This window comes from Pteronotus mesoamericanus, unplaced genomic scaffold, assembly GCF_021234165.1.
Source record: "Pteronotus mesoamericanus isolate MK-2021 breed Mesoamerican mustached bat unplaced genomic scaffold, CSHL_Meso_final contig_56, whole genome shotgun sequence".
Classification (NCBI taxonomy): domain Eukaryota; kingdom Metazoa; phylum Chordata; class Mammalia; order Chiroptera; family Mormoopidae; genus Pteronotus; species Pteronotus mesoamericanus.
The window spans coordinates 11,243,090-11,255,955 of record NW_026555201.1 but is presented as its reverse complement, the minus strand read 5'-3'; the positions used below and the strand labels follow the sequence as shown (position 1 = coordinate 11,255,955).

General features: G+C 43.6%; 1 protein-coding gene and 1 pseudogene across 1 annotated transcript in view; one reads left to right on the top strand and one right to left on the bottom strand.

Moving 5' to 3' along the window:
- Window positions 1–12,866, bottom strand: part of MYRFL (myelin regulatory factor like) — a 92,017-nt gene that overhangs the window by 37,947 nt on the left and 41,204 nt on the right. Inside the window, 1 exon segment of the mRNA XM_054580232.1 lies at window positions 6,859–7,042. Coding sequence (XP_054436207.1) covers window positions 6,859–7,042 — 184 coding nt within the window.
- Window positions 523–4,277, top strand: LOC129075966 (proteasome subunit alpha type-6-like; annotated as a pseudogene).

Sequence of the window (12,866 nt, the reverse complement as noted above, 5' to 3'; positions counted from 1 at the left end):
TGCTGCTGCTGCTGTTTTAAGAAAACCCCTGTCGCGACCCTCGCCTTCTCTGGACCCACTCTGCCAGGTGAGCAGGAAAGCTCCTCCGATATCGTCACAGGCTCTTGCCGTTCCCTAGTCTGGTTGATTGCAAAAGGTTGTGGCTTGGAATTTAAATGACTAAATGGACAAGCTTTACTTCAGATATTTGTCAGGCAGTATCATTTTGAGCTCATTGTTGTTTTTATAACTACTCTTAACAAAAGCTTGGTTCAATGCTTGGTTAGTCTACATGACTAACATTTACCAATCCCCTTCAACATACCACACACTACACTAAGTGTTGGGACTTCAGAAATGATGGCCTTTTCACCTGAAACTAATAGAAAATAATAGTGAATATAAACTGTAATTGAAAAATAAAATGTAAAAAATGCTTGCCTTGGCAAAGTTTGTGGTCTACACAAGGAGGCAAACTCATCACATACGAACTATACGACAATGTGATACGCAGGGTGATGGTGGAATTAGGAACAGCAAATCATGGCCACTCCAAACAAGCATCTCAAACATTCTCGGGAGCAGGAAGAACGAGGGCTTTCTCGAGGTGGTGACGCCCCATTGAGATTTTGCCTTATTTCAGTCCTCAAATATGTTCTGCTCCTTCCATTTCAGGGCCTTTGCTCATAGCATTTTCCTGCCTCGAAAGCAACTCCTTCCCACCGTCCCCTTCCCCTCCCCCGATTTAAACATCCCTTCACCAGAGAAGCAGCTCTTGGCTTCCGAGACTAGGAGGGGCCCCTCTGCCTCTGTGCACATGGCACCTGTCCTTTTCCTTCACAGCACTAGTCACGTTATCACCAGACAGCTGGTGTGTCACCCTTCTTTTCTGTCTTCCCTATAGGCTACGCTCCTGAGGGCGGGGCCATAGGAGGCCATGGTTTTCTGTTCATCAACAAATCACCAATTTCTAGGACAAGTCCTTCCAGGTACTAAGTACTCAACTAATATTTGTTAACTGAATTAATAACTTTAAGATAGGAATTAGTTATGGAAGGATGTGGGGGTGGGGGTGGCTGGAAAGCACGGGACTAAGACAGGGATGCTGGGCAGGAAGGACACCATGAGCCAAGTCCTAAGGCAGCAAATCCCCCGAATGATGTCTGCACAGCAGAGGCAGGGGGTGGGAATGCCAGGCTCTGAAGATAAGGCCAGGGCAGGGAGGGCCTCTCAGGCCACGCTGGGGAGGAACAGTCACCATCTCACGTGACGTGAGCTCCTTCATTCATTCAACGAATATTTAATCAGCAGTTACTGTGTGCCAGATGCTATTCCAGGCACTGGAGATCAAATGAGTGTTTCTTATCTGGAGTTCAAATTTTAATCAAAATTCTATTCCTTAGGGTAAGGCCTCTGTCTCATTGATTTCAGGAACTGCACGGTACCTAGCAAAATGCTGATACAACGGGCACCCAGAACTTCATGGCAGAAAAGAAAAAAATGAAAGAATGGAGGTGATGAGATGGCAGAACAACCCCTGACGCCAACAGAACTGAAGACAGGGGTCGATCAGGAGCCAGCCTGGACCAGCCTCGTGCTAGCCAGGCCCTAGGCAGTTCCCCGCTCCCGCACCCTTGGGAGTCCCGTGATGCTTTGTTTACGTTTCATTATCCCCATGACTCTCGCATGAGCCCGCACTGGAGACCAAAGAGGAGGCAGTGCCAGCGTCTTTGCTGCAGATGCAAAGTGGAGAAGGATGGGCCCTCATTCGGGCTGTCCAGGCTACGTAGAGGAAAAATGACCCCTAGTGTCTAAGTTGGATCCTTGAACTCATTTTTCCCAAAGACCTATTGCTAAACATAGCAACTAGGTTCTCTAGTACTGTTACCATTGTGTTTCAGACAGATTTTTGCCCAGAGAAAATTGTGAGGGTTGGCTTGGGGATCTGAAGACCTATAATAATGTTTCTCTAAGAAAAATGCTCTCCTGATGTCTGGCTTTTAGGCTTTCCAAAGCTAAATATAATAAACTGCCTGTGTTGCATGTTCCCTAGGTATACACTTGGCCTAGAGAAAGCCCTTGGGACCAGGGCTACGCCTTGTTGGAATCCTCCTCCAGGAACTGTACACAGAGCAGCACTTAAAGCCACTCCTTGCTCATCATGTGTGTTGAGCAAGAAGCTAGAAACTAAAATTATAGTGTCTGATTTGATCTCGCCCACAGCAGTTTTGGAAAGTTTTGACCATAAATGCAAATGGCCTTTGCTGTCATGCAGCTTCATGCCCAAGGCTTCTGTATCATTAACCCAAGGATTGCACCACAGGCCCTGGCTGGGTAGTTCATTTGGTTAGAGCGTCATCCAACGCCAAGGTTGCAGGTTTGAACTCCGGTCAGGGCATGTAAAGGATCAACCAATGTACGCGTAAATAAGTGGAACAGAGAGCTGATGCTTATGTCTCTCTCAATCTTCCTCTCTCTCTTGCACTCTCTCTCTCTCCACCTCCCCACCCACTTCCTCTCTCCCTCTAAAATCAATAAATAAAAATTTAAAAAAAAAAAGAATTGCGCCACACAGAAGACTGTAGGAGTCTGTAGGAGTCCAGTTAGTTCGGGGAAAGAGATTTCATTACACGTCATCTGGCTATGGCCTGTAGCCAGGTCTGTCAGACACTGGTTCACCCAGTGCTGAGGAACTTTCTACATTTGGCTTGTGGCCCTGAGGGGAGACTGCATATTTGGCTTTCTCCAGCTCTTCACACTTTCACCTTTAACTCGCTCACTGCTGGTGTGGTTGGGAGAAAAAAAAATTGAGCATTTCCTCTTAATTGATTTTTTTTTTCCTGGTTTTTATTTTTTGGGTCTTTTGCTGCCTATCTCCAGCCTTCACTGCATTCAACTTTAAACTTCTTCTTTATTATTATTATTATTATTATTTGCATTGACGTTGATGTTCTTCATGCCCCTTTGGTTCTCAGCATACCCTTTCTACCCTAATTTTGTTCAGTTTCCACTGTAAGAACTGCATTTCCTTCTCCAGTCTGCAGTCACATCAATAAGCACAATGACACCGGCTGGGTAGGTCAGGCTGCTCCTCTTATGCCGACCTCACTTTCCCAGTGTTTCAGTTTCACAGGTTTCAGTTATATCTGCTTTACCCGGCGTCCTGGCTATGCATCCAGATGAGCACTAGCGATCTCCTCCACCAGGACTCTCTGTGCAGAGTGCTCGTGTGCTTAATATCTGCAAAGCAACCCACATTGCCTTGAGTGAGGAGACATGGAGCCAAGGCAAGGCGGCAACCTGTATTCATTTTCCCTGTCTCAGTACTTGACACATGTCTGGCCACTATGTTTTGCAACAACTCATGCAGGAGCCAGCTCTGGTTACCGTGCAGCCTTGAAGAATGAAGGATGCAGGAGTCGCTGCAACTTCTGGAGGGGCAGTACGCCTGGTGCGGGAGCTCTGGGGCCCAGATGCTGTTCTTGAAGCAGTGGGTGTACCAGCGTGTTCCATGGTTCCAGCGCTTGTTTTGACCGCCACATTACCATCTTTTCACCTGAAGGCCAGCTCTGCCAAGTAGAATATGCTTTTAAGGCTATTAACCAGGGCGGCCTTACATCAGTAGCTGTCAGAGGGAAAGACTGTGCAGTAGCTGTCACAGAGAAGAAAGTACCTAACAAATCACTGGATTCCAGCACAGTGAGTCACTTATTCAAGATAACCTAAAACATTGGCTGTGTAATGACAGGAATGACAGCTGACAGCGGATCCCAGGTACAGAGGGCCGCTATGAGGCAGCTAATTGGAAATACAAGGATGGCTATGAGATTCCTGTGGACATGCTGTGTAAAAGAATTGCTGCTATTTCTCAGGTCTGCACACAGAACGCTAAAACGAGGCCGCTTGGTTGCTGTATGATTTTAATTGGTAGAGATGAAGAACAAGGCCCTCAGGTGTGCAAGTGCGGTCCTGCAGGCTCCGACTGCAGGTTTAAAGCCACTGCAGCAGGAGGAACACAAACCGAGACAGCCAGCTTTCTTGAAACAAAGGTGAAGAAGAGATTTGATTGGACATTTGAACAGACAGTGAGAACTGCAATTACACGCTTGTCTACTGTTCTAGCAATTGATTTCAGACCTTCAGAGACAGAAGTTGCAGTAGTTACCGTTGAAAATCCTAAATTCAGGATTCGTACAGAAGCAGAGATCGACGCTCGCCTTGTTGCTTTAGCAGAGAGTGAGCAAGCATTGCAGTTAGCTCACCAAACCCAGGACACCACTCGCTTGTGTGTTTGGTAACAACAGACCAACGTGACGGTGGACCCTGGATTGAAAAAGGAACCTCTCCCACTCCTCCTGCCCCTGAAGTGGTTAGGACTCTCTAAAAATAAAAGCAGTGCTTTTGGAAAAACAAAAAAACAAAAACAAAAAAAAAGAATGAAGGATGCATGCCTCCAGTCCTGGGCACGCAATCAGCTCAGCCAAGGATCCCTTCCCAGCACATGTGGAAGAACGGCGCTCTTTTTACAAGTTGGAAAATCTAAGCCAGGGAGAGGTGAAGATGAAGTCCGCACGTCTGTCAGCACCGTCAGCACCATTGCCGTCCTCTCTTTTGTCTGTAATAAACGGCCAATAGGACATATATTTTATAAATGTAGGTAGACCTATTAAGAACAAATATGTTAATATGAAATTATTTAATAAATGAATATCATATACTGTATTTTGCCGTGTACAATACGCTCCTGTGTATAATGTGCACCCACATTTATGGCCCGCACTTTCAAGAAAAACATCTCCGGCTTTAATTTTTGAATTCAATAATTTATTTATTTATATTTAGAAATAAAACTGATTATCGTATTCCAGGGTAGTACTTTGCATACCGATATCATTAGTGCTTTCTAGGGTTACACTTTTAGTGCATAAGCATAAATAAAAGAAGTAAAAAGATTTGTATAGATCTAGAATTAGTACTACCCATGTATAATGCGCATCCTTATTTTTCCCCTCAAAAATACGGGCAAAAGTGTGCATCATACACAGCAAAATATGGTAATTCGCATCTTTTACAAGTTTAATAATAATAATATCTATTCGCCGGGCCCTGTACAGCTAAAACTTGCGTCACATAACTAGAAAAAGCCCATGGGTGAAATGGATGTAAGCATTCCCTGTTCACTGAAGAGTAAACAGAACATGGAATGTCTCTGGGCCGCGTGCGCTGGGTCAGCGGTTGCCAGAGTCAAGACTGAAACTCTAGCCTTCCGCCAGAGCCTGCGCTTCTCCGTCCCATCATGCTGCCGTGAGCAGGAAGGGGACACAGGAATTTCACAGGTAACGCGTGGATTGGAATGACATTTCACTTTAAGGAGAGCGCTTCCTAGAAGAGTTCAGAGGCTCTGAGGAAGTCTGCTATTTTAAAACAATATATATATTTGTCAAACCAAGGAGCACCATTTGAAGATGTTAGGTAAGTAAGGTTCCGGTGATAGCCTGGTGGTAGCAGGAGGGGTTGTGGAGCACTGTCCCCACTTGTCACCTTGCATTTACATTTAGATAAGACCTGCTAGGGAATTGTATAGCCTATTGCAAGGATAAGCTGGAGTTGGTGTGATCTGAAACACAGGCTGTTTCTCTCTCTCTAAAAGGCAAAGGCACGGTATCTAGGACTGGGGTCTGAAAATGTATGTGAGAACTTTCTAGCCCTAAGAGTTCCCATCCGGCTAGTAGGTCACAGCGCTTCTAACATGAACCGCAGCTTCACAATCAGCATGAAAGTCTACAATTACAGCCATTCTCTGGAATCCTCTCAGCAAAGGAGGACATTCCTTGGCTGGTTTAGAAAAACCAGTGCAGATTTGCACGGGGAAAGGAATGCAGTCTGGAAGAATGGCCAATGATTTACAGATTGTCTCCTATTAACTAAAAAAGAATACGGACAGGAGGCTGAAAAACACCATTCTGCCACAGGCTCAGAAATGCTCCCAGGAGAGGCAGTGTGACTGAGAAGGCAGGGGCGTGGCGGCAGCAGCGAATGGAAAACAGAATTAAATGGAAGAGCTGGAACCAGGAGTAACCTAGCATCTTAATCTAATCCCTTAGGTCTTCATAGCTGTTGTGCCTTTCCCGGAAGATTCCCTACTTATCTCAATGGGTGAAAAAATGTAACAGACTCAGTGGGGTCAGGCAGAGGGGCACAATTTCCATCTCAAAGATGACGAGACTGAGTTTCGGTGAGGCCAAGCGTTTTGTCCAGGGCCATGCGGCTGCGGGGAGGCCCAAGTGGAGGAGCAGCCTTCCGACTTCTAGGCCTGATTCTGATTTCCACAAGGCAGCTGCCTCTCTGCAGGGGGGAGCCTGTCTTGAGCTGGCGCCTAGGGCAGTGGGATTGACTGAGGGAGGGCCAAGCAGGCGGAGCTCCCCTGGCTGCTCCCCGAGTAAGACGATGGGTGAGGCGGACAATGGCCGGCAGGGCCGGGGCCTGGACTCCGGGAGGAAGCAGCTGGGGAGGTCCAGGGGCAGTGTGGGCGAGAACTGGGCTGACACAGGGTTCAGAAGATGAATGGGGAGATGGAAATTTGGAGACTGAAAGGAAAAGGCAGTGGACAGTGCATGGGAGGAAGGGCAGTGGCCTGTGGAAAACCACCCAGAGACCTGCTGCTGCTGAAGCCAGGGCTGTGCTGTCACCGCCCACTCTCTCCAGTCGCAACTGCTTCCCAGCCCCAGCAGAGATGCCTCATGGCTCCAACGCTCACAATCGCTGCGCAGCCTCGCTCCGCAGGTGACACGTAGAGATGCCCCATGCGAGGCGTGTCAAAGGCCAGGGACACCTGACTCAGGTGCCAGAGGAGGTGTCCGAGGCCTGCCCCGTGCTCACCTCCTGGATATTCTGCTTTGCCTGGCTGTCAGAGGGACGCATAATTGTCCCCATCACTTTCATGTTGCCACAGACAACAAGGGCTTTGTCCAGCGCATCTGTGTTTATTCCCACTAGGCCATGACAGGCAACAGATTCTGGAACTTGTGCTTGCTGCCATAATGTATCTCTGTCACTTTCAAATGCCCAGGGTTAGAGGCCTAGAAAAAAATACACAAATATATTAAAATTATAGTAGCAGGAATAGATGATCACTTTAGTCCTCACAGCAAAGGAAAACAATGTATCTAAGTCTTTCACCTGAGAAGCATATGAGGACTGGGGCATCCTGACATATCCACAGGACTGTGAGCCCATGAGCAGAAGCTCAGTTTGCCACATTTTGGAACATCCAGTCCCTATTGCGTGTACCTGGAATTGACGATGTATCGATTATACTGGGAGAAAGATGAAGAAAACCCATAACAACTGTCTTTTCAGGGATAATAATGATTTTAAAACCAGAACATTACAGAAAGTATGAGAAGTTTATTGAAGCTCAGATAAATAGAAATACCTTGCATTAACTAACCTTTTTATAGCTTCAAAACACTTTCATAATTAAGATTTCATACATAATTGATAGCAAATGACAATACAAATATATTGAATACACCTCAACTCTTCCCAAAACACAGATGACATTGAAAGAATAATAACAGCTGTATCTTTTGTGCGCAAATCCATACCCCAATTCTATGAGATATATACTATTACCCTCATTTTATTGATACTGATACTCTGAAAGGATAAACAGATTGCCCAAGGCCACAAAGATAATAAGTTCTGGAGCTGGAATTATAGTTCTTTAGATTATTAAATAATGACATTAACTTTGCCTTTTTTGTCCTGTCACCTAGAAGTGGCCCTGGTCAAATGTGGTCTTCAAAGAAAAGCCAAGTGAAACTTTAGACCAAAGTTCTGGAGATTTTACTCTTAAATAAAATTCCTGTTGAAGAATTTTCCACTGTACTGCCTTCCCTGTTCCCTGCAGCTGCTGAATGTATTTCCAAATATCTTTAAGTATGGATCTCCGAATCCATCAACATCTTCACAACAAAATAATTTGTTTTTAAAATTATGACCTATCCTTCTAAATCTAATTTTTGTGTGTTTGAGGCAGGTTGTCAGAAATTCAAACAAAACAGAAGGGACCCTGATCGTCTAAAAAGTCAGCACAAATAAGTCTTCATTTTTTGCCTTTCTGATGGTATACACAAGACATTGCAAACTCAGCACCTGAACATGCACAGATTATCTCGAAAGTGCAGTAAAGAAGCCAATCACCATGGTTTCCCCAAAGATGGGGACTGGGAGACATAGAGACTGGGCTGGAAGAGAGAGATTTACTCTTCACGATATACTCTCAGTGTGGTTTAAATGTTTTTACCATATGCATGTGTTAGCAACTTAAAAATAATAATTAAAAGAAATCACAAGGTGTAGTTCTTAGTCTGGGTTCAGTTAAAGAACTTTTGGGTGCCTTCAAGGTCCGACCCCTGAGCTGCTTGGAAGACTCAACCACTGCTCCTTGATAGACAACGGTGTGGAAGAATATAAAGTGACAACGTGGAGCATTATTTTGTGTGAGTTCACTTGAACAAAGAACTTTTCTGCAAAATCCCTAGAGCCCCCTTGGCTGTGAATGGCAAATTGGCTTTGACTCAAATCCTTTTATAACAAGCAATCAACTAAATCCAAAGGTATGCCATATAAAATGTTGATGTATTTTGCTCTACTCTAACATAATGAGCTAGCCACTTCAAGGAAACAAAATAGGACAGTGATGAATTTTTTTTTCCTTAATGAGCTTGGGGATAATTATCATCATGTTGGTAACTGTTACTGGAACAGCAGATGTAAGTAGATTTAATTTTTTGGAACTATTACAACAATCTCACTTGGCTTTCATTGGACGAAAATTCAAATCCCTAAAGTATGTTTATATCATTTCGGTGAGGGCCAGAGACTTACATGTTCTACATATATAGCCCTAAGGAGGGGTCCTTATCCCTAATGGAAATGTTATTATAAAATCTGTGAACTTGTTTTTCTTCTCTAGTATCCAGAATCTTAATATGTTGAGGCAAACTGGAATGGAATCACAGAAAAACTTTCTGGAATTATGAAGTTGGATTCACATTTGGCCCAACATTAGATGATTAATATTAAATACCAAAAAATTTAAGTTTCTAAATTACAGTTATTTATCCCACAGCCTCATACATTTAGGAAAGATCTGAACATTTTAATTTTAGTCTATGTTATGACACAAACTGGCTGTGTGACCTTAAGGCAGTCACTAAAAACTGTACCAGTTTTCTCCTCTGAAGAATAAAGATAATGTCTTCTTTACCTATCTTACAGGGCTATGGGAATTCATTGAAATCATGCATACATACATCCTGCAAAACTGAAGATAGTCTCAAATTTATTCTCAACATACTTTGCTGTGCATAGCAACCACTGTCCAACCTGTAACTGATTAATCTGCTGTCCTCAGCCACACACCTGGAGAGTTGCATAATTGTGATGGAGGGGGAGGAAGGGGGAAAAAAAATGCACAAAGAATACAATGTAAATGGCGCCCCCTGCAGGTGCTTGGAATAGAAAACAGCAATTAATAGTAATTTGAAGCTTGCTCTAAGTTTAGAAGGGAAAGCTGGAATTTCTCCGCTTTAAAATTTTATGGGCTTCTAAAGGAATAATAGCTAAAGAGCACAATAAGAGAGCTTGAGCTGAAGAAGGCAACTCATAAAAAAAATCAGTTTTGAGATCTACGGGAAATAAGTCTCAAATGTTCTCTACTCATGTTACTCAAAGTGTGGTCCACAAGCCAGCAGGTAGCATCCCCTAGAAGCTTGTGTGAAATGCATATTCTTGGGCATCTCCAACCTACTCAGTCAAAAACTGTGGGGGTAGAACCTAGATGTCTGGCATATCTCTTAAAGACAGACAGAAGGGCATCTGGTCAAGATGGAGGCATAGGTAGACATGCTCTGCCTCCTCACACAACCACAAGAATAACCACAACTAAACCTCAAAACAATACCTAGAACCGTCAGAAAATCAAACTGTATGGAAGTCCAACAACCAAGGATTTAAAGAAGCCACATTCATCCAGATGGGCAGGAGGGGCAGAGACGCACACAGAGTCAGGGTGGAGCAGCGAGGAGATGCAGTGTGTGGTGTAGAGAGGCCATGGCAGTGGCAGAACAGGCAGTCCCACATCCACTTGTGGTGGATAAAAACTGGGAGGGATACCTTAGGTGTGAGCGATCCCAGCCCCAGGTCAGACCACATGGCCCAGGATTCCAGAGCCAGGAAGATAAATCCTCATAACTTCTGGTTGTAAAATCCAGTGGGGGTTGGGGTGGCAAAAGAAACTGCTGGTTTTTCAGGAGAGTTCATTTAAAGGGCCCACACAGACTTAGAACATATGCAAACTCAGCCATGCTGGAATTCACCACCAGGGCAACTGCTGGAAGGGCACCAATCACATACGGGAAGTGGGTAAAGTGACTGGAAATGGGGTGAGTGCCAGGTAAACCTCCAGAAGCCAGGCAGCAGCACGGCCCCCCACTCCAAACCCTCCCCCAACACAGAGCCACAAAGCGGTGAAGCAGGTTGCCCCACCCTGGTGAACACCTAAGGTTCTGCCCCATACAACTTAACAGGTGCACTAAGAGAATCAGAGCAGCCAGAAACACACACAGGGATGCTATCAAATTGAGGAGACAAAGAAATATGGCTCAAATGAAAGACCAGAACAAAACCCCAGAAAAAGAACTAAACTAAATGGAGATAAGCAACCCAACAAATGCAGAGTTCAAAACACTAGTTATCAGGATGCTCATTGAGTACAGCAAAAGCATAAAGGAAGAAATGAAGGTTACACTAAATGAAATAAAGAAAAATCCACAGGGAACCAACAATGAACGGAAGGAAGCCGGGATTCAAATCAACAGTTTGGAACATAAAGAAGAGATAAACATTCAACCAGGACAGAAAGAAGAAACAAGAATTCAAAAAAAATAAGGATGATATAAGAAGTCTCTGGAACATCTCCAAATGTACCAACATCTTAATCATAGGACTACCAGAAGGAGAAGAGAAAGAGTAAGAAATTGAAAACTTATTTGAAAAAATAATGAAAGAAAACTTCCCTAATGTGGTGAAGGAAATAGACATACAAGTTCAGGAAGCACAGAGAGTCCCAAACAAGTTGGAGCCAAAGAGGACTATACACATCATAATTAAAATGCCAAAGGTTAAAGATAAAGAGAGAATCTTAAAAACAGCAAGAGAAAAGCAGAGAGTTACCTACAGGGGAGTTCCCATAAGACTATCAGCTGATTTTTCAAAAGAAACTTTGCAGGTTAGAAGGGACTGGCAAGAAATATTCAAAGGGATGAAAAGCAAGGACCTACAACCTAGATTACTCTACCCATCAATGATATTATTTAGAATCAAAGGGCAGATAAAGTGCTTCCCAGACAAGATAAAGCTAAAGGAGTTCATCGTCACCAAGCCATTATTACATGAAATATTGAAGGGACTCATTTAAGAAAAAGAAGGTCAAAACTATGAACAATAAAATGACGACAAACTCACAATTATCAACAATTGAATCAAAAGAAAAACCAAACGAACAAAAAGCAAACAACCAGAACAGGAACAAAATCATAGATATGGAGATTATACAGAGAGTTATCAGCTGAAAGGGGGAAGCGGAAGGAGGGGGAAACGTACAAGGAATAAGAAGCATAATTGGTAGGCACAAAATAGGGGGATGTTAATAATAGTACAGGAAATGGAGAAGCCAAAGAACTTAGATGCGTGGCCCATGGACATGAACTAAGGGGGTGGGGACTGCTGGAGGGAAGCAGAGTACTGGGCAGAGGGGAGCAAAGGGAGAAAAATTAGGACAACTGTAGTAGCAAAATCAATAAAATATACTGTTAAAAAAAAGAAAGACATGGAAGCAAGCACTCCTTCAGCTTGAAGCACAGCAATAAACCAGGCTTAATGATGTGTTTTAGAAGAAACGCAGAACTGAAAGAAAGCCTAGTCATTAACAAGGGGAATCTGAAGGAACTCTGCTGGGGAATGCTCTCAGAACATGCATCTGGGAAATAAATCTGTTCTTTGGAGCAAAACTTAATTTCCATTAAATTGGTCAATTTACATTATGGGGCCATAATATATTTCTAAAACTGTTTTGATTGACAACCCAGAAGAACAATTAGTGGGTCCTGCTCGCAACTCTCTCTCCAAGGAGAATCCTGACAAGCTTGGTTTCCTGAACCCCTCCCGAGGCCTGACTCCCATCTCTCCCAGCCTTCGTACAGTCACCCTTATATGAATCTCTGCTTTTGGGAGGAATGATTCGTAGGCCTCAAAATGAATCTGAATTTGCTAAATGCAATTTGCAGTTCATTTAAAGTGGTCAGGTCTTGTAACATCATTGACTGTCAAAGTTTTCTTCCTTCATTCTGGAGCTCACACTAACAGAGCCAGGCCATGGCCTAAGAGGGCACATCTGCTTTTCTGTGGAATGTAGGTTGATCTCCCTTCTGCCCAACCCATGATGCATATACCTACATGGAGCCTTCTAGAACCTCCGTGGCAGGACACGTGTTCTGTGGACATTTCTAAAATTCATTGATTCAAACAATATAGCCATTTCTGAAATTGTTTTTCTCTTGGTTGGTTTAAACATTAAACAAATAGATTCAAAAGTCTGCATTCATTTTTCACTTCTGCATTTGGGGTTAGAATGAAATAAAATCAATAAGATATTTCTAATTTCGGGGGGAGGTTTTATGTCATCTACCAATATAATTGTTCTCATTTTTGTTAGGATAACCCTTGTGTTACCCAGCACACTTGTAGAATAGGGCATTTTCTTTAAACAAAAATTATGGCTAGGAGGAAGCGATCAAATCTGGAGTGCAATCATTCTTTAA